Here is a 22593-nt window from a genome sequence, read left to right as displayed (position 1 = left end):
TTGTGGAGGGCAAAGAGAACCTCGTCATCCTCGCTCAGTCCTTTAACATCCAAGTGATGACACAAACCGATGTACTACCACTGGGGACTAGATGCTAGGGGATGCAGATTCCCTGCCCCAGAGAGCTTACAGAAGTTCATGAGTACAGCCCCTGCAATGATTACCACCTTATTTGCATACATAACTTCAACTCAATCCTCCCAGTAGCGCTGTGCTGGCGACACCAGCTCCCCTGTGTTGAGTACTGGGTACCAGCTGTTGCCCTTTACATGCACAGCCTCGTTCAAACTTCACAACTGTCCTGGGAGGTGGATACAGTTACCTCCTCACATCTTACAGATCAGGAAGCCAAGGCTCACTTGTCTGGAGCCAGGAAGTGGCAGAACTGGGATTCAACCCGGCTCATCTGGTACCAAAGCCCAGGCTGCTAGCCTCATCCACCCTCACCAAGTAGATGCTAAAATTATCTCTGTTTTATGGGAGGGCAAATTGAGGATGAAGGAGATCTAGTGATGCTTCACTTACGAGCAAATAAAATTTTGTCCTCAAATACTCAAAGTGGGGGTTAACTCTAATATTCCTTGCATGGAATTGTACTGTTTTGTGGACATTTGCATTGAACGAACCAGCGTCTTCAAAATGACCTTCACCATTTTGCATGACATCTTTTTTTCTAAGATGGCAAACTGTGACATTGGTAATTGGCTGTGTCCATCATACAGATGGAGGTACCAAAGGACAGAGGACAACAGTCTGCATTATTGGTTGGGAGCTGTGAGTGCCTCACCCAAAAGTGGTTCACAGCCCCCCATTCCAGGCCATTCAACTGCTACCCTCAGAGGGGTGTCATTGGTCTTGTATCCTCTACTCTAGTTATGTGGATACTTGTACACCTGCCAGTTTCACAGAGCTGAAGACCAGGGCTGTCTGCAGTATGGGTAGATTCTGCATCTGGGCAGAAACTAGGCTGTTAATGTGTGAGGCTAGTCCTGGAACATTTCCCCCTTTCCCAGGATGTGCAGACAAACGGGTCATTTCACAGGTGAACACAGCACAATGGCTGCTGGGTCCTGGGGAATTTCCACACTCCCTCTGAACTACACCCTTACTTCTCACTGCGCATGCCAGGCGAGCCAGAGAGAGAGAGACCTAGCCCCAGCTAACTTCCTGGACTCCAAAGAATAAATCTGTCATCTCAGACTTTTACATCAGGAGTCATCTCTAGCCAAGACATTAAACCATTGGCACTGTGGTCAGGAGAGAATTGTTTATTCGTCTCCTTTATGTGAGTCATAAAAATATGCATTCCACAATTTCCTTCCTCGCTCGCTTTTTGCGTCTATGCCTCAGACACAGTGATGTTTCTGACATAACATCTCAGAGAAAACCTTAACTTTTTGGACAGGAGAAAAATGGCTTCGTCTAACCTATGAACAGGAGTTATACAGTTGCGATGCAAGGTTATCCTGTATGGCTATCTGACATCACAAAGAAACCTGGGTTTTTATGTTGCTTTTAAAAATAGAAATGCAAACTCTTTCGCAGTACGCATACAAAAATGTAATACCAAAGCAATTTATGATCCTCACAGCATCTTTCCTGTAGAAATATTTCGACGGCTTCCTTGGCACTTGGGGTTATAAATACCACCTGATAAGATTACAGAGGCCAGCATTCATTCATTCAACATGTATCTATTAATACATTCAGCATACAATGTGCTAGGCACAGTACTGGGCACCAATATGGCATCCTGCGTATAACAGGTGCTCAAGAGCTCTTCGCATGAATAAATGCATGGATATTGGCCTATCCTCAGAGTTGTTCCCATGAGTACAAGGACAATGTGGCCACCTTCCAAAGGTCCCCCAAAAGCTCACCCAAACAAAAGTACATTGTCCCACTTCTCTGCCAAGGTGCCCATGACTAAGCTCCACCTCTTCAGATCTTCCTTAAGGAGCTCTGCATTGTGACCGTATTTGATGACGTTTGGGAGACTTTGGTAGCAACTAGCTAACACTTTGAAGAAGGAGTGAGAGACTACAGATGTAGCGTGGCTCTAGAATCAGATACCTTTGGAATGGAACCCTGGTTTCATCACCTGCCTCTGTCCAACTGGGCAGGCGATTTCACCCCCGTGAACCATAGTTTCCCTCATGTAAATGGTTAGCGCCTACCTTGTAGAGTTGTTATGACCACTGTCTGAGGTAAAGCGTATTAAATGCCTGGCACACAGTAGGTGCTCACTAAGTGCTTGTTCCCCACCCGACTCGACCCCACCACAGTATTTATGAATGGGTAAGCAGTTACTGAACACCTGCCACATGCCGGTCTTGGTGCACTGGGTACTCACGTCTAACAAGAGACTGTCTGTGTCCTCAGGACTCTGGTCGCTTGAAATCTCAGGCTCCACACTCCCCACCCTCTGCCATGTCCTCTCCTGTCCTCTGAGGCTCCTCTCAAGCCACTTAGTCCCTCTCCCCTTCTGGCTCCGAAGCCTTTCTCTTTGGGGAGCTGTCTCCCTTTCCCTTTATACTTTGGTCGCCATGAGATTTCTAAATCCCACATCCTCAGTGACCTCTGGAATAACTGGGTGTCCCTTCTGAAATATTTCAGATCGTCACGTCATTTTAGAGAGGACTGGTTGTGGGACCAGGCCTGCTGAGACTGCTCCCCCTGAGCTCTGTGTGGTCAGTTCAGGCACGGGCTACCGGGTGAACGGTGGAGCTCAGCTAGGACCACAGGGTCAGCTTTCTCCATCATGAAGGGTGCGAGAGCGGGGCACGTCACACACAGGCTCCGAGGCAGCATGGCACTGAAACGGCAGAGGGAATCCAGAGCCCTTACTTACCCAAATGGAAAGCAAAGTGGCTTTGGAACTGGACCAACGTGGGTTTCTATCTTGGCTTTACCACCTTCCACCTATATAGTCCCTAAGCCTTCCTTTCTCACCTGCAGAATGGGGACACTAATAACATCCACCTTTAGGCTGCCATGAGATGTAGTGAACTATGCATATAAGATGCTTGGCTTTATGCCTGGCATGTAGGGAGCTCTTGATAAATGGCAGCTATTATTACTGACAAAAATTAGGTACTTGGTTCAAAAGTATAGAGGCAAAGTCCAGGCCTCAACAGAAGCTGTTTTCCCTTTCACACGATCATTTGATAAATGCCATTTGTTCCTTTGAGATATAAGTCTGAATCAAATAAAGCTACTGTATAGAGAGGCAAAATAGGAAGATAATCACATAGCAGCCCAATGAGCTCACTCAAACCCCCTCCCCGTCCAGGGCCCCGAGATCACCAGGGCCTGGAACCCCACAGTTTTGTGGCAGATGGAGGAAGGCCCCAGGGGTCCACCCTTTGAGAATCCTCCTTGCTTCTGGTGGGAAGCCTCAGTGACAATAACAAGGAGTCACATAAAGATTACAAGCAAGGCATTGTCCTGGGTGGTTTACCCTCTGGGAAATAGATACAATGTCATCATCGTGAGAGCTTTGCTTAAGGTCACACAACAAGCAAATGAAAGAGCTTAGACCTGAACCCAAACAATGTGGCTCCAGAGTCTATACTGTCATCACTGAGCTAGGCACTACCCTTGAAAACACAGAGAAGAGAAAGTAGTCTGGAGCCCTCATGCTTCATGTGTTCTCACGCTCCTTCACTAAGTGAGGATGGGGTCACCTTCCTTCTGGGGTCTCTCTCGATTCCCACCCCCACAGAACGAATCCCTCTCCCGTGGCTCTTGGAAGTCTTTCTATAGCCCCACGTTATGGCGTATTTCATGGTGCAGACCCCGAGCCCAGCAAGGACCTGTCACAGAGCAAAAACTCCGCAGCTGATGGAGAAATGGACAAGATGATCTCAGTCTGCAGGTCACAAATCAAACGCAATCTCCCAGGTTACAGGCCTCACTTTGGAGAGAAATGTCAGCCCGTGTAACATTAGCCAATACAACGGCCTCCATTCATCAATCACTTTATACACTTAACTCTGGGCATCTTGACAACAGTCATATTTTAAGACGACAGATGGAGGTTTAGTGAGTAAATGTGGCCAGAGAGTAGATGACCTAGAACATAACCTCAGGTCTCTTTGGGCCCTTGGTGTTTGTCTTAACTCCCAGAGATGAGCAAATCCTTTGTGAACTCTCCTCTCTCAGAACACAGAATCCTCAAAGAACAGAGTCAGTCCTTGGAGAATATGATCTAATGGGAAAAGCGTCCAACTGGATGTCCACTGATTAGGAACACTTTCACTTTTCAGCACTCAGTGTATAGGAAAGGGAGAGAGCCCAGAGCAAAGCAGTGTAGACCCACTTCCTTTAATTCTCACACCATCCATTAGGAAGTAGTGTTTTCCAGAGGGAGACACCACATTGCACAATTTGAAAGTGTCCCAAATCCCCCAGCTGGTGAGTAGAAAGAAAACAGTGCAAAGTCTAGGGATTCCTGACTACAAAACTGGAAAACGCTCCTCCCCACCATGAACCCTCAATAAACGTTGGTTCATAAGCCTCATGCAGCCATGTCTGTGTGCTGTTTTCTCACGTGTTTGTTCCCCCACTGAACTTGGCCTTGTGCCCAGCACTTGGGCAGGTGGGCTAGATGTGCCCTTCTCCTCCTCATCCCTCTTCCCCAGCCCCCTTCCTTCACTACGGGTGTGTGCTATCTCGGCTGCAGGACAATGGGTCACACTGGAACAAGAGACCTTCTGCACAGCAATCCTTCCTTGCACATGTGCTTTGGCGTCTGAAATCAACATACCCAGAGACACAGGTATTTGCAACATGCCCCCGCTGTTTTCTTTGCTGGGCTCTGCTGCGGATCAGCTGTGGGCCATGAGAAGGCAGGCGGGCTTCCCTGGTTACCTTTGTGGTCTGGCAGTGGGAAAGGAATGTGACCTTGGCAAAGGGGTCCGAGAGTCCACTGCTGTCCGCTGCGATGAGGCCCCGAGCTTGATACATGTGCGCTCTCAGCTGAAAGACATGCCGGGCTGTGGACAAATGGAAACGGGCAGGCATCAGTGGGCGCTCCCCAACAGCGAGTACGAACAGGTGTCTGTGTGCCGTGTGCGTCTGTGAGTGTGTCCAGAGGCCAAGACTGGGAGCACCACCCGCCTCTAGACTGAAACAGAAGCAGTGAAGAAAGGGGGAGAGGGGGTATCTACGGGGAACTTTGGAGCCAGGCATTCTCCTTGGCCGCCTCACCACATCATGGGTTTTGATCTTCATAAGAGCCCTGTGATTACATAGATAATCATCATAATCATCCCCGTACATGTATAAGGGAAATGGCTCACAAAATACGCTACACAAGTTTTCCAGGTTTGCAGAGCTATCAAATGCCAGAGCCTGGATTTCATTTCTGTCAGATTCCAAATTCACCTTCTCTTTCTAAAAGACCACATTTTTTTCTTATGTTTATTATTTAGTTTTGAGAGAGAGGCAGAGTGCAAGCAGGGAAGGGGTGGAGACACACACACACACACACACACACACACACACAGAATCCAAAGCAGGTTCCAGGCTCTGAGCTGTCGGCACAGAGCCCAACGCAGGGCTCGAACTCACGGATGGTGAGTTCATGACTTGAGCCAAAGTTGGACGCTTAACCAACTGAGCCACCCGGGCGCCCCTCTAAAAGACCACGTTTTGTGTTTTAGTAATTCTCCTGTTTCCACTGGCCCTCATGTGCACGTGTGTGTAAGAAAGGGGCTGCTCCACTAATAGCTTGTGCTTCCATAAACTCGAGTCAACCACTCATCCATTCTTCCATTCAGCCAGCCAATGTCATCTTGAGCGCCTACTGCGTACCAGGTACGGTCTGGTCTAAGGATTGTGAAGTGGCTAAGACAGCCCTTGCCCTCTGCCCTCGGGGAGCCCCAGGAAGAGGGCAGAATATAAGACCAGCATCCACATCCCAGTGACAGGAGGCCAGGAACTAGCGTCCTGTGAGAGATACAGGCAGAGGGCACGGAGGTTAATTAAAGGCAGGAGTGAGCACATCTGAGGACAGGATGGGAGCAGAGAGGGGGCTGCAGGTGAGGGCAGATGAGGGTTCAGTGGGGGCATCCCAAGTAAGAGCTGACTTGTCATATTCCTGGGTTTATGGGGCTTTGTAAAGCCCCTCTTGTTTTTTATGTTCACTTGCTCCTTTTTACCCCCTTACCCAATCCTGTTCCCTGTCTCCCCCAAAGGCAATACTATACCGTGTTCAGGATATCAGTGTTTTGCATTGATGTGGGAACTGGGAGGCAGGAACTCTTCCATACCAGTTTGACTAGCATTACTTTGTTAAATTAAGGGTGCAGATGCCCCCTCTTCTTCCCTCCCATGCCACTCCTAGGCTTATGTCACACAGGTCTGTACATGGACTCACACGAAGTTACTAACCCTCTCTGTGCCTTTGTTTGCCACCTATAAAATGGGGGTAAAAATATTTCTTCAGAGGGTTAATGTAGGAGATCAAAGGACTAGGTGCCTGACAACACATGGGAAGAACTTTAAAAGTGGTATAAAGATGCTGGTGTGGCTGTTACTATTGTTCACTGTAATGTGACCTGTGACGGTGGCAGCTGGGGCCACCTGGGTGTCCCTCAGAGCCCCCAGCTGCAGCCACGTAGGCAGTATGCTGCACAACGCTAGGGGGAACCATTTATTTGGTCAAAGTTTTTGTTTTTCTGAAACCTCTTATCAGCTCTGTCCCTTAGACTGATAAAGTCAGTTTCCTCTTCGCTCTCCCAATTTGGTGATCCATCTTTTGTGTGGTAGTTCATTTTCTACTTGCGGTTGGTAGAGATGTGTCTGATTGCCCCCACTCGAGGGCCAGATGACCCCTCTCTCATCTCTACATCCCCCACTAATTTTCCCACCATGCCTGCCATATGTAGGTACAAGCTAATTATTGGCTGGATGGATATTTTCTGAAGCACCAAGTGAGTGAAGAAACAAAATTCTCCAGTGGGTTTGGAAGGCAGCCAAAGCCATCAATGTCAGTGCACAGCGGAGAAAGTTTATTAGGTCACTCCATGAAAATAACACACTGCAGAGGATCAGAAAGCTCTTGAAAAAGTCTTTCTTCTCCTTTGAATTGTTAGCAGCTGGGACAGCAATATGTCTGGGTACCTTTGATCTCCAGAGATAGAATCTATAGAAATTAGAAGGTAATTTGATATGAGTGTCTTTCACCCAAAGATAAAACCTCTTTTTTTTTTATTTTTTAAAGGTTTATTTATTTTTGAGAGAGAGAGAGAGAGAGAGAGAGAGGCAGAGAGGAAGACACAGAATCCAAAGCAGGCTCCAGGCTCTGAGCTGTCAGCACAGAGCCCAACATGGGGCTTGAACTCGTGAACTGCGAGATCATGATCTGAGCTGAAGTCAGATGCTTAACCAGCTAAGCCACCCAGATGCCCCAAGATGAGACCTCTTTAAAGACAGGATGGAAAGCAATGGAAATAAAGCAGAGTTTGGAGAAGCTGACTTCGTCATTTACTAGCTGTGTGATCTTGGACAATTCCAAGCATTTCTGATACATCCTTTCTCCCTCTGTAAAATGAAGAAACTGCCCAGGGTTTATGTGACAAGTAAATTCAATATAATTCATAAAGTAGATGGAACAATGCTTGGTACATTGTATGGGCCATGCATTTTCCAAATAGGGCTGAGCTTTCCTTATTCTTATACATTGACACCGGGCACAGAAATCATGAGCTGAACCTCTGGATAAATATCTCCAGAGCCTTCTAACTACGGAACCACTTGGATTCCATTGGCAGTTAAGGTCAACCAACATCAAACGAGTCTTGGGTAACAAAGAAAGCCTGGATTTGTGGACAATTCTCCTGTGTTTCCAACAATGGCTCGATTCAAAACTTAACTTCAATTGAAGTTAAGGCAAAACTGTCATCTATTCTGTCTGAATTCAGCAGCAAAGATCCCGTAAATTGAAGCAATTTGGAAAGAGAAAGCAAATTGCTACTGTAAGACATTAATACTTATAACAAAATCCAAAATGATATGAAAATGTAAACATAATGGCACTCATAGAAACTATCTGCATAGAAGAAAGGATTATATAAAGCACGCTGAATTTCTCAAAGTGACCACATCAGGAACCAAGCTGAAGAAACACAAGGGACCCCAGTGATACCAGTTCCCATTGGGTCATTACTGGCAAATGCAAACGCCCGCTGTTTACAGGTCAAAACCCTAGTGCCATGTAAAAGGAATTGCACAGGTCATATCAGCATAAGAACTTACTGATGTGTTTTAAAAGGCATCTTCTGCTTCAAATGCAAACTCAGTCCACATGATCTGCCTACCAAGAAACTCAAGTTGCAATGCCCTCCATTAGCAGAAAACTATAACTTTTACTCCAGATGTATTTAACGATTTCACTTTATTCTTTTGAGATGGGACAATTGGAAGGTAAGGAAGAAAATTTAGAAACTATATTTTAAGAGGGAAATGAGCTGATCCTAAAATAATGTGCAAACAGCCCATGCATGCCATCCTTCTCATTGTTTTCTCAGAAGCCCACTGGATACACCTACTGACCCTCTTTGTCAGGTGGGCATCATACCTGGGTAGAGCAGGCTGGCCGGGGGTTGATGCGTGCCAGCCACTTTGGAGGACATCTCTGCTTCATAGCCTGCTGGCAAGTTGTCCAAAATGGCACCGGAATGTCTGGTGGAGCCCAGCCACAGGTACAGGTCGACCTTCGCTTGCACTGACCAACCAGCCGGCCGTTTTCCAGGAAGCTGGGGAAAGGTTACGAGGAAGACCACGTTGTTAGGAGGAGGCTCACTCTTTGAGAAAAGAGGTCCTGTGGATCTGGGGACACACCCAGGGCAGGTATTCAGAGAGCAGTTCTCAGGACATAATCTTTTTTTTTTTTCTTTCAATGTTTATTTATTTGTGAAAAAAGAGAGGGCACAGCTGGGGAGGGCAGAGAGAAGGGGACAGAGGATCCCAAGCAGACTCTACAATGACAGCAGACAGTTGGATGCGGGGCTCGAACTCACAAATTGCGAGATCATGACCTGAGTTGAAGTCAGACACTTAACCGAGTGAGCCACCCAGGCGCCCCGTAATCTCGTATCAAAATGAGACTGATGACCCCAGTTGCCACCATGCACAGTCCCAGAGGAGGATCCAGGTCTAGTGGGCCTGAAGCTAAAACAGGCACTTCTGAGCCTTGGATCATTTAAATCTACCAAGAAGGTATGATTATTGCCCCTGTTTGTATGTATGAGGAAACTCAGGCTCAGAGAGGTTAACGAAGTTCCCTTAGATCACTCAGCTTTCAAGTGACAGAACCAGGACCAAAACCCAGAGGAGGTAATTCCATATCTCGATGCCAGACTCTACCCCCAAAGCTTGCCTCTTCCCACACTGAGCTGAAATATCCTTCCCCCCGCCCCCCAAAAAAGAAAGAAATATCCCTTCCCAGAACTTCCAAGCACCTCGAATCCCAACCACAGCATCTACATTTTTGCTTCGTTCAGAGGGACTCATGTGCTTCTTCCATAGGCCAGGCCCCCATGTGCTTGAAGGGACCTACCCGCCCTACCATATCCTTCTTCCTGCCTAACCATCTCTAGTCCCTTCGTCCCCCGCCCATGCAGTGTGGTTTCAAATTCCTTTTCCACCCTGCATGCTCCCCTTTGACCGTACTCGGATCTGGATTTATATTTATGTGTGTTTGCATCTGCGTGTTCACGTGTGTATTCGTGTAGGCGGTCTGAATCTGTGCACGTACAGATGAATGTGTGTGGGTGAACGTGTTCTCAACATGTGGAGGATACAACTCAGTGTAGCGTGGCTTCTTTATTCCTCAGTCACCAGGAGTAGGGGGTTCCTTCCCCACTGAGGGGGTTCCCAACCCCAGACGTGGCTGTGTTCGGAACTGCTGCCTAAATCTTCATTCTTAGAGTAGCTACCTCTCCAGATTTCGTTGACTTTTCTAAGTGTCACTTAGCGTTTCTTAGGATTTCCTATCGATATTGTCCACTTTCTTCGGCACCACCTTTTTTCCAGAAGGAATCACAAAATCCTACATGAGAGGCCACAGCATGCTCTGACAATTTCCAAGGCACCTGTGGAGAGCATCTGAATCCAAAATTGAGCATGGCTGTTTACCTTTCTCTTCGCTCTGCAGGTCCCTTAAATGGATTTTCAGCAACTCAGTTCAGCAACTACCTGAAGGGCCATTAGGCCTCACTAAAGCGGTGGGGTCAGGAAGGCATCAGAATGATCAAGACACCCCCCCCCCCCCCCCCCGCCGCCCCGAGCCTCCCTTCATTGGCTCACAAGGAAACCGACTTGCAGTCCTTTATTCCAATGCAAGGTCAAGGGTAAGAGAGAAACGAAGGGAACAGAAAAGTAGGAGCAGGTGTTTCTATTTTTTTTAGGAGTCAAACATTTTACTGGGCTTTAGTGGGTACTTCAGGAGCTGGACCAGTAGAGGAAGCATCCCAGGAAGAGGGAAGGCATGAACAAAGACACAGGGGTGCGAACTAACAGTGGTGATACAGGCTAATGTTTAGTGAGTGCTCACTCCATGCCAGGAGGGGATTTGCTAAAAGTTTTTAGAAAAGAAAGATCTGGGGCAAAGAATGACACAGACGAGGATGAGGAATCCTGCTTGTTATGTGGATGAGTTCAGATTTTATTCTTTAGGGAGCGGGATGCCATTATTTACTCAGCTTAAAAAAAAAAAAAAAAGGTCATTTTGTTGTTGGTAAAGATAACCGCTCTGCAACTCATAATTTTAAAAATTATAAGAAATAATCCTCAACTCATCACTTCTGTAATAACCATAACAATAATAGCTAAAATGCATTGAGCATTGTTCAATAAAACAAATATTTATGAGAGCCTACGGTTATTCTATTGTAATAAAAAGTAATCCCTTTGCCATTTGTAGATATCACTAGGATATCGATTCACAAAGGCAGGGATTTTTATCTGTCAGTTCGCAGTGACATCCCCAAAAGACTGCTTGGCATTCATGAAGTACTCAATAAATATTTGTCAGCTCATTAATTTATTTTCCTAATAACAATCCTGCTTCACGCATGTTGAGCGCTTACACAGTCCTAGGTCTCTCTCATGTTTCTCCCTGCACGCACCGTGTCTTAGTACTTACATACTGTTAACAAGCCACAGGTTATCATTCATCTTCATGGTGAAGGAAGAGTAAATATCTTTATTATGTGTACTTTGAAGATGTAGAAATGGAGGTTCGGAGAGGTTAAGATGAGTGTCTACCATCACAGAGAGAGGCAAGAATGACCCAAGACTCAACCCTGCTCTACCCGGCTCCAGAGCCCATCCTCTTAGCCAGGGCTCCTCACACACTGATCTATCTGCGTGAACTGCCTGGGCGTCTGGCTAAAATGTAAATTCTGATTCACTAGGTCTTGTGATTCTGCATTTCTCCCTGATGGTGCTGATCCTGCTGGTCAATGACCTCAGTGGTAAGTACTTGAACAAGACTTAACTTCCTATCTGCGTTGCCCCAAGCAGGTCTGATATCCTTTGCTTTACTCTTAAAGTAAAACAACAGCAAAAGCATCATTCATTCCTGCTGCTGTGAAAACAACACGGGTGTGTGAATTCGCGATTAGGACCAATAACTCAGCTAACATCTTGGGAAATGTTACGTAAGGACCACTAATGGACTCCTAGAGTTTGCAGTTTACCCGTCGTTTAAAAAACACACAAACTGAAATTGCTTGCAAGACGTTGCAGGATATCTCACGTGGGAATCCCAGCTGGAACCCCCGCAACATGACTGAGCATGCTCCTAAGTGCTTTCAGAAAGAGTATCTCCTGTTCAACTGCATGTGCATGTTTAGCCTGGGGTGTCTTCCCCTGGCTCCCTCACTTCCCCAGTTGCTTTTCTCTCTTGTGTGCTCCTAAAGCCTGACCATCCACTGCAGTGTCTTTCCTTTTGAGAATAGCATGGTAAGGTGGTGGGGGGGTGGGGCGGGGAGAGGAAACAAAATAATTAAAGAAAGCAAACGTGCGTTGAAAAACTACGATCACCAATGTATACCAACTGCATGAGACAGAATGCTACAGTCTTAGCCTCTCCCAAGCCCCACCCACCTCCTCCAGAGGTCCTGGTGAATGCCGGCTGGCTTTTAAAAACAGGGGAAGTCTTGGCAAGTCAGAAAATGGAGCAAGAGATGGGAATTCACACAAAGTGTGCTGAAGTTGGTCAACCAGTATCAGAAAGAGAGGTTTTGCTTGCTTTGTTGATGTTTGTGTGTGGCAGGACCCAGTCATCACTTTGTGCTGCATCCTAGGGAAAAGTGGATTGAAAGCGGGACTCCTGAGAAGTGACTAGACTCAGGAGACAGGATAAAGATGGAGGCAAGGCCAAGGAGGGGCTCTCTGGAGTCCAGCGGGCAGGACTCACATGGAGCCATGATTCCAGGCAATGAGAAAAGGAAAGTGGAACGTCACCCTCTTGTTGGACTCTGAGCACATCCAGCTCCTCCTACAGGGAGTTTGCTTTTGGACACGGATGTGCTTTTCCACCCGATGGCCACTACGGGTAAGGTGCGGATGAGACCCAAGTGGGAGAGCTCTGCTCTTTTGGATGGTGGATTGAGCTGAGCTTAGCAAATTTTGTTCCAGTGACTCCACTCTGCTGTCCACTATAGCATTATGAATATATTTAAGTTAGAAAAAAAGAAAAAGATAGGGCACCTGGGTGGCTCAGTTAAGCCTCTGACTTTCGCTCAGGTCATGATCTCGTGGTGGGTTCGAGCCCCGTGTCAGGCTCCGTGCTGACAGTTCAGAGCCTGGAGACTGCTTCAGATTCTGTGTTTCCCTCTCTCTCTCTCTCTGCCCCTCCGCCGCTCGTGCTCTGTCTCTGTCTCTCTCTCTCTCTCAAAAATGAATAAACATTTTTTAAAAAAATTTTTAAAGAGAAAGATCATGGAACCAGGAACTATGATTTACCATTACTATTTACTATTTATTTGGCTCTGTGACTTAAGATAACGCATTTTAGTTTCCTCTAGATTAACATTCTCTGAACTGGACCCCTAGTAAAAGTAGTTTCCCAACATTTGTAAATAACTATTCTAGATGAATAAGGTTGGCAAGCGTGGGCTGTAAAAGATAAAGATGTTTCCTGACTGCAGAACTTCTGGAAGCCTTCTACCAGCTAATGGGCACCATGAGACCCCACGAGAGGGTGCACCTGCAACCCCCCAAATGGGTTTGAACATGGAAGTTCACAGAGCTGAGGGCTGTTCCACAGCATAAACTCTGAGGAAACTCTGGCCTAGAGATTTTGGATGTTTGCATTCTATGCTCTGTCTTCCTGCACTTTTAATTCTCAGCTAAGAAACCAGAGTGAGTGGCAGGAGGGTAAACACTTTGCCTCCCTGATGCTGTTCTTTCTTTCTTCAGATTTACCATTTGGGTGAAGAGAAAAGGGCATAAAGAGAGGTGGAGAAAGGGAATGAATAGCAACAGTGACAATCAAATCAGGAATGGAAACAGTTTTGCTGAATCATCTTATCAAGATGTTTCATCAAGTCAGTGCAAGTGAATTCAACGACATTTAAAAAGCTATCCCCCAAAGTAATCCCAACGGCAGAAAGAAAATAACAGACAAAGACGTCAGCCAGGGCCACAGGGTGAAGGTTCTGAACTCTCAGTTATGTCCATCCTCTGGTTTTATTTGACAGTTGTTCTTTGTTCTAATTTTAAATAAATCCAGCATACATCAAAATATTTGGGAGGAAGTAAATTTACACTGATTTTCTAGCATTTTCTGAAACAATTTGCTTTTTTTAGGACAAATGTTTCTCGTGACCCCAGAATCCCTTGGATGGAGAAAGTTGAAGAGAAGCCCTGACATTTGCGGTAAATAACTAGAGTGAACATTTTTTTTTCCGGTTACAGTTTCACAGGGATTGGTTTAAAAATCATGTTATCCACATGACAGAAAATAACATACATGACGAGCCACAAATACTTCACCAGATATGAAGGGGCATACAATTCCAGAAACATCCTCTAGATGTTGGATGCCCATCTGTTTGAACACCAACACTGATTGAGCGATTACTCTGGATGATACACACTCTGTGTTCTTCATGGGCAATTATCCACTTAACCCTCAGCATCACCTCCATTTGACGGATGAGGAATAGGAGACACAGAGATGTTAAGTAACTTGCCCAAGGTCATGCAGCTCGTAAATATTTGCCCCAGAATTCTGTAGTGGGTTAAAAACTGTATTCCCCTAAACTTCAGACGTTGAAGTCCTCACACCCAGTAGCTTAGAATAAGACCTTATTTGGAAATGGGGTCATGGAAGATACAGTTAACACGAACCTAAACTGGAGTGTGATTCTTACAAAAAGGACATCGCATGAAGAGAGACACCCACAGGGAGAGCACAGTGTAGAGACTGGAGTTATGCTCCTATGAGCCAAGAACTGCCAGGAGTTAGAACAGTGTTTTCAGAGGGAGCATGGTTCCGCCAATACCTTTATCTAAGATTTCCAACCCTCAGAATTGTGAGATAATACGTTTCTGTTGTTTAAGCCGCTTAGTGGTACTTCGTTACAGCCGCCCTGATAAACTAGTACAAATTCCAACCCAGATTCACCTCATTTCAGAGCCTAAGGATTAAGCCATTATCCCCTGCTGCCTCTTCTGTCTGCAACATTTGATAATCACATCTAAGGGAGACTCTAACATTTGGATGGCACTTAGAGGCTACCCAGTCTAGCTGCCCATTGCCATATTTATATCAAAGGGACTAAGACCAAATATGGACCTCCATATAGGAAACCATTTCCCTGTAACAGCTATCATGTGGCCTGGTTATGTCCTCTGGAAACACACTCACACACACACACACTCAACTCATCATCCATGTGGTAGCCCTACAAACACTAAAAATCTCTATCAAGACATCAAATCTTCTCTTCTCAGTTAAACACTGTTATCTCTTCACCGTTCTTCATACAGCATGGTTAATAAGCCTTCTCACCCTCCCCCTCAGGCAGTGGAAGATAATTATGTTGTACCAAGAAATCAGAACTACAATTTCCAGGAAAATCTACTCTAAGTTGGGAACAGTTAGTCAGTCAAATTATACATTCTTGTCAGTCACTGGTGTGTGTCAAGCCCCTGGACCACTCTTTCTCCATATTTTCTCAAGTCTATTTCTGGGATAGAAATTTATAGTATAGGTAGAATACCCAGGGTCTCCAAGAAAGGTTCCAATTTTGACTAAGAAACAGTAGGATCCATCCAGAGATTCTACCTATGATTGTCCACTTGTGAGGCCTCAGGGGAGGCATCAGGTGACCGGTCTTCATGAAGGGTACAGGGAACCTAGATGAAATTTCACAATTGGAAGCCACCAGGAATCCCGAACTGCCAGTTCTGTGAAATACAAACCTTTTCTCTTGTCATTTTCCTTGAAATTTTTCTTTTTTTAAACATAGATGAACTCATGTGAAGAGATGCCATGGACAAATCACACAAGAGAAAAGGTAGAGAGAAAACTAATAGAAAAATGGTTGGTTTTCCTAGTGACCAAAGAAATAAAAATTAAAGCAACCTTGAGGTACATCTGCTACATTAAAAAAAAAAAACAAACAACTTTATGTCTGTTGACATGGTAATTGGAAAACTGGGGAATACTCAGCCTCAAGACGGTCTACTAAATCACAATTTGAATCAAGAGGAGACAAGGTGTTTCAGCTGTCTGTCCTCAGACCTTTGAAAGTTTGGGGGAAAAGTCAGGGACATGGACACACATGAAGAATGCTGAGAGACTCAGGAAAAGCAGAGATTTCCTATCGTTGAGTCAAAAATAGTGCAGACTTACTTTGAGGAAATGAGTTTTGATCTTCCCACAGTGTTTGCCCATCTGCTCACCGACAGGGGAATAGAGCACGTCTTTGGAGGCGATGCGGGCATATGCCACCTTCTTGTTGTTGCTGAGCATCCAGATGAAGACATCGGGGATGGTGTGCTGTGGCTGTGGCAACAGAGGGGAATGGATTTGATGGGTTGGTGCTTAACAAGTACCCTTCCAGAACTCTCCTCCCGGAAACAGTCCCTGTCTGAAAAATACATTCTGTGACTTAAACCATCAAGGCACTTAAACATCTATGCAGTCAAGCACGTTAAGTGTAGCTTCTTTGAGAAAGCCTTATGTCATGACTGCTAAGTACATACAAACCCCATATGTCCAACTTGGCTATTGTGCTTTGAGGAGACACAAGTTGGACCCATGATTTGGCATCTTTGGTGACCTGCTTTTCTCCATCTATGGAACAAACATCTTCCCCTTTGTTGTTGTTTTTTTGTAATCATGTAATGATTTAGCCTCAAACATTGGTTCTCCTAAGAGCCAGGTAGCTTTCCAGAATATTTTTTAAAAAAGCAAAAACAAAAATCCATGAATGTCTTTCTATTTGCTCTTTTTTTTTTAATGTTTATTTACTTTTGAGAGAGAGAGAGAGAGACAGTGAGAGTGGGGGAAGGACAGAGAGAGAGGGAGACAGAATCTGAAGCAGGCTCCAGGCTCTGAGCTGTCAGTACAGAGCCTGACGCAGGGCTCAAACTCACGGACCGTGAGATCATGATCTGAGCCAAAGTCGGATGCTTAACTGACTGAGCTACCTAGGCACCCCTCTATTTGCTCTTAAGGAAGGAAAAACAATTCTACAAGGGACTTTAGACCTAAAATATGGTTGCCAAGTATTTTAGCTCTATTTTAGGTTGTTATTCAGGAGAAATTTGACTAACTTGCACATTAAATTCTACTTTAAAATCGAGCTAATCAAGATAGGAATTACAGAATTCCCTGCCAAGAGGCCCATTATGTTGTGTTTGAAATGCATATTTCTGAGCCGACATAGCTACCCAATCAAAAGGGAGGTACATTGTCACAAAGTACGCTTTTATTTTCCTGGGCTCGAAGTGGGTGCTCTGCCTCTCTAACCCCATAATCCTCTGGCATAATTTGTTCTCCAAGAGGCATCCCTTCTCTCCTTATACGGAAACAGAAACATCAGTGAGGAGGTTTCCCTAGCCAGAGGGTTGGTCCTTCACAGACCTAAAGTCCTGATGCTTGGTTTGAACCTTCTGGGTGCTTATTAAAATTCCTGAATCTGTTAAAATGACTTCCTGTCTCACTGTTTATTATGTCCCCAGGGAATGATGGATTTGCAACAAGATATACAACTTTTGAGATTGACAGAAGCAGTAATGTTCTGTACCTCTCCTTGAAACCTTCCCATAAAAAACCCAGCATCTGACAGAAGCAAATATGTGGACCTTTTTAGAACATTCTAGAAGTCACAAAAGATACTGTTTACAACTGACTTTAAAGGAGAAGCTGTTCTGACTTTTACTGGATATGAGTTTAAGTCCACTTACAGTTGAAAACTAATCAAAGGTCCCATACTTATTTTGACTTTTCTTGATTCCATTAAGCAACAAGCTTTTTATTTCTGCTGAATACTCAGGCTTCATTAAAAAATCAATAAAGCTGTACATGTTTGGCTTAATTTAAAAATCTCCATTCTCATGCCTAAACTAATAGTGACTGCTCAGCTCTGCAGGGCTCAGAAGAAAGCATTGCTCTCTGCCTTTTGTCCTTATCAAACATTCAAACTTCACTAGGAATATATCTGTTCTAATCTCCCAAAGGAAGTTTGCCTTTAGAGTTGATTACCTCATCAACAAGGAAGCGGATTTTTTCCACAAAGATTTCGGCTTCATGGATCATTTCATCAAGAGATAATTTTTTCTTCTGCTGCTGAATGATTGCCTTGGCTTCCTTGGCCATTGTTTCCTGAAACAAGACAGGAGTCCATGTGGGTTTTTCTAGATATCTGGACATAAGTACTGTCCTGTCGCTGGAGAATCCTGAAGGTGCTTGTCAAGTTCCACACCAAGCCATTCATGGGGCTGTTTCAGGGTCTGCCAGTGTGCACACTGCCCATTTAATAGAAATGTCATAGACATACGGAGGCAGTGAATATCATCTCACCTTTGTTTGATAGATGAGAAGCCAGGGCCTGGAAAAGTCAAAGGTTTGTCAAGGTCCCAAGGCTCTGTTAGCCAGGACCCAAATCCAGTAACTAAAATGTATTGAGCTCTTACCCTGTGCCAGGCAAAGCCCTACCTGCTGAATTAATCCTCATTGCTCCTCACAGCCGTCTGAGAGTTTGGAACATCCATTCAGCCGTGTTTTTGTACAGAGGAAATCCCAAACATTTATAGTGATTTCTGAGACCCTGCGTGAGTGGGCCCTGCCTACTCTTTGCTTCATCTTGTATCGCTTCATACACTGGGCCCCAGGCACACTGGTCCTCAAGAAGGCCCAGAACACATCAAGCTCAGTCCGACCTCAAGACTGGTGTGCATGGGCTTTCCTCTTGTTCAGATGCTCCTCCTGGACTCTGCACGGCTCGTTCCTTCCCAAGCCTCAGCCTCAATGTCACCACTGCGTCCCGTCCCCCACATTTTCCTGATCACCACGGCCTTACAAAATTTCCTTCATAACCATAACCTGTAATCATTTTGTTTATTTGTTGCTTACCTTTCTATCTTCCGTCTACTCCCCTCAAATATAAACTTCACTAGGGCAGGGAACTCCTCTGGTTTGTTCTTACCTTGTTCTTACTTATTCTCAGTGTATGGCAGAGTTCCTGACACATAGCAGGTGTTAAATACGTGTTTGCAGAATGACTAAGTCAATCAATCAATCAATTCCTCAGGGGCGAGTGCCAAGTACTTACAGCACTGTGTTCCCAGCACCTAGCACAGGGCCTGGCACATAGGAAGCCTTAGGTACATGCTGGCCAGGAGGACTAAATACTTGCTTTGTATCAGGTACTGTCCTAGGAGCCAAGGCCTAGGACAGGGGAAGACACAGGCTTCCTTCCCTGAGACTTGACAGTTTGGTGAGCTAAAAGCAATATATGTGCAAAACATCAGGGGACCAGGGAAAGGCAGAGCTCGGTTTTATAGATGCCATGACATTTACACTGGGTCTTTAAAAAGGAATGGAATTCATCAGGTGATAAGAAGAGAAAGGAAAGTCCAGACAGAGGAACCAATTACAGATAGAAGGTATGTAGGACTGACAAATGCCAGTGATTTTTGAAGCAATGGCGATCTAATCAGGTTTGTGTTTTGGGAAGACCATTCTGGTTGTGGTCTGGGTTGGAGGAAGCCACGGTCTGGGCCTAGTGGGTGCTAAGGAACTCAGTTTAGGCAGCAACCCTGAGGATGAAGAAGTGGAACAAGTTCCAGAGTCTTTAAGGGGAGGAAGCAACAGGGCCTGTGGTCAGATCGACTATGGAGGGTTAGGAGTAAAGATTTAAAGTTGAGTCTAGGCTTCTGGTTGGAGCAACAAGTGCAGCTGGTCGTGCCAACAGAGGACGTGGAACAAAGTCAGATTGGAAGCCGATGGGTTTAATAGGATGGGTTGAGTTGGAGGCGCTGTGAGACAAGCAGTGATGTGTCCACTGGGAGGGTGGAAATACAGGTCCAGAGATGAGGAGGGACTGCTGGGCCACTACAAGATATTGAATGCGTGGACTCGTGTGGGTCAAGGACTGTTGGATGTCGAGAAAACTCTGTATTTCTCAATACAGAGCTCTGTGGGCAATATGTAGTGGATGGATGTTGCAGAGACAGGGAAAGACAGCCGGAGGGGCTAAAGAAGAAATGGGGCAGGAGGAAGATCTATACAGTGAAAATCTGGCCTCCCTTGGAGTACAGAGGAGGAGTACATAAACCCTTGTTTATTATCCTGGAAAGAAAGGTGAACCAGTTTCGACACTTGGGTCTTAGTGTCTAGACGATGATTAATTAACTGTGACCTTTAAAAAAAATCCTTTAATCTCGCTGAGCCCCACTTGCATCTTCAAAATGCCCCTGACCAGTCAAACATCAAGTCATTTTTCTTTGCAGAATTATCACGGCCTCCTACAAAATGTCCCTTGGTGCCACTGCTGGAGCTGAATTTTCGAGGTGAGATAAGCCAGGGTCTAACCTGGTCTGGCATTTCTCAACCATCACTCATTCGACAGGGACTGAGGATCTGTGAGGCATGCAGAGCTGTGCGGGTTCTCCAGGGCACAGAGAGGTATCAGCTCCTGCCCTGATGTCAAGAAAGCTTACACCTCTTCACAATTTTTAATGGAAGAAAACTGAGCAGGGAACAACAGTTATTGTTTGGTCTCTCCATTTGTGAGGCAAAGAAGTCTATGCCTTTGACAAAATATAAATGTCGAGAAAATGGTCAAAGAGGAAATCCATCAGAATAGGATATAGGACTGGTGGGCTTCTAGATCATTTTATAAACATTCAGTAAATGCTCATTCCTTTCCAACTTACCCATATATCCCCTTCTCACTCATGCTTCTACATCACGCAGATGTAGAACCTTTAGAACATTATCCTCATCTGGTCTATGACCTATGCCTCATCCATGAGGTTTATTTTTAAAGCACATGTTTTAATTCTGTTCAAAGTATAAATAGATTTTCACATACCAGCTCCTGCCAACAGAGCGTAAGTCGTTTCTTATCTAAAGTGGTTTGGTTCAACATCTTGGGCTTCTTTTCTGCTTCAGAGATAAAGGCCCTATAAGAGAAGAATAACAATTTGGAAACCTACTTAGTGAAAATCCATTTATGTACTTCCAGAGATTTGCACATACACTTCCTGCAATACAATGGGAAAGTTGATGGAGCCACAGAACCAAGATTTCTCATTTAGAATTAAGCAGTGGTGGGGGCACCTGGGTGGCTCAGTCAGTTAAGTGTGGGACTTTGGCTCAGGTCATGATCTCACTGTTGGTGAGTGTGAGCCCCGCATCAGGCCTGGCTCTCTGCTGTCAGTGCTTCAGATCTCTCCCTCTCTCTCTGCCCCTCCCCTACTCGCTCTCTTTCTAGCTCAAAATCAAATAAACATTAAAAAAAAAAAAAACCAAAGAATTAAGCAATGGTGCACTAACTTTTCTCAGAGACAAAGTGAGGACTGGAAATGATCCCCAGACCCCACATTAATTTTGGGGAATAGAGGTTTGTTTTCCTACTTGGTTTCATATACATATCTATTGTGATTGCTATCCAAGGTCGTAACACCACACGTAAAATAATGCAGTTTTCCATCATCTTACACATTTAACACACACCAAGAGTTTCCTGAAAAGTTGTATGTAAAAAATATTTTAGACTCCATACTGGAGTACGTCCTCCCACGTTAAAAACCCTACCAATGACGAGTAGTAACACTTGGAGGGATGATGTTAAAAATGTGGTCAATAAGAAAGTGGTAGAGGTTATGCATGTAATTGAAGAAGAAATATAAGAGGCTTTAAAACATAGGGAAATAAGATACTTCCCTCATTAGTGAAAAGTTAAATGCAAATTAAAATCAATACCATTTTCACCTATTGGATAATAGTTAAGGTGGGGAAATAGTCACTCTCCTCCACCAATTGTTTAAGAGACGATTTGACAGCACTTGCCAAAAATTAAACGTCTATATAATTTGATCCAAAAATTAGGTTAGAATTCTGTCCTTCAAAAACAACTGAAAAATTTTGCAAGAATATGTTTACACAGTAATGCTTACTGTAGCATCGTTTATAGTAGCAAAATAATTAGAAGCAACTAATATATCAGAGACCAGTTAAGTAAGTGACACATATCACACAATTAACTACTGAGGACCATCACATACAACTGTAGAAAGATTCCAGTGCTAGTTTGTGGAGTGAAAAAGCAACCTGCTGAACAAAGTGTGTGACATTTGTGGAAAAATATAGTGTTTTCATGAATGTGTGGGTCTGCAAATGCACAGGAAAAAAAATCCAGGAGGACAAATCAACTTGTCTCTGCAAAATGGGATTGGAGAGAGAATTGAGAACACTTTTTCTTCATACATTCCTACCTTTTTTTTTTTTTTTTCTTTTGGTAAGATGAGCATGTAATACTGTGAAGAGAAAGATCAACAACAAAGGAAACAAAAGGGGAAAACACCACACTCCCTGGTCCTACGTCAGAGTCGGAAACCTCACCAGCAATTCTCTTTGGACATACTAGTCAAGTGACATTTTCTCTTAATTTTTATTTATTTATTTTTTAATTAAAACAAAACAATTTTTAATGTTTATTTTTGAGACAGAGAGAGAGAGAGAGAGAGAGAGAGAGAGAGAGAGAGAGCAAGCAGGGGCGGGGCAGAGAGAGAGGCAGACACAGAATCCGAAGCAGGCTCCAGGCTCTGAGATGTTAGCACAGGACCCGACAGGGGGCCCGAGCCCACGAACCACATCATGACGTGAGCCAAAGTCGGATGCTTAACTGACTGAGCCACCCAGGCACCCCATTTTCCCTTAATGTTTAAAAAGAATATGAAGAATTATATTTTGAAGAAGGCATCTTGTTGCCACACGTCTACCTTCTGAGACACACAAGAAACTCCATTCCACTCCCGAACGGACCAGCTTAATGAGACACGGTGGACACTTCTGACTTCTGATCTCTCTCTCCCTTTCTCACAGGGGGAAAAATC

General features: G+C 44.8%; 1 protein-coding gene across 2 annotated transcripts in view; it reads right to left on the bottom strand.

The window, feature by feature from the left end:
* FER1L6 (fer-1 like family member 6) overlaps positions 1–22593 on the bottom strand; it is a 164766-nt gene that overhangs the window by 62532 nt on the left and 79641 nt on the right. For both annotated transcript variants that reach the window (XM_060611264.3, XM_060611265.3), the window contains exons 16-20: positions 20568–20658; positions 17735–17854; positions 15878–16030; positions 8585–8762; positions 4873–4997 (exon numbers count right to left, since the gene is read on the bottom strand). In XM_060611264.3, coding sequence (XP_060467247.3) covers positions 4873–4997; positions 8585–8762; positions 15878–16030; positions 17735–17854; positions 20568–20658 — 667 coding nt within the window. The remainder of the gene's footprint in view (positions 1–4872; positions 4998–8584; positions 8763–15877; positions 16031–17734; positions 17855–20567; positions 20659–22593) is intronic.

This window comes from Panthera onca, chromosome F2 (assembly GCF_046562875.1).
Source record: "Panthera onca isolate mPanOnc1 chromosome F2, mPanOnc1 haplotype 2, whole genome shotgun sequence".
NCBI classification, from domain to species: Eukaryota; Metazoa; Chordata; class Mammalia; order Carnivora; family Felidae; genus Panthera; species Panthera onca.
The sequence above is the reverse complement of the archived record's forward strand: the minus strand, read 5'-3'. Positions and strand labels throughout refer to the sequence as shown.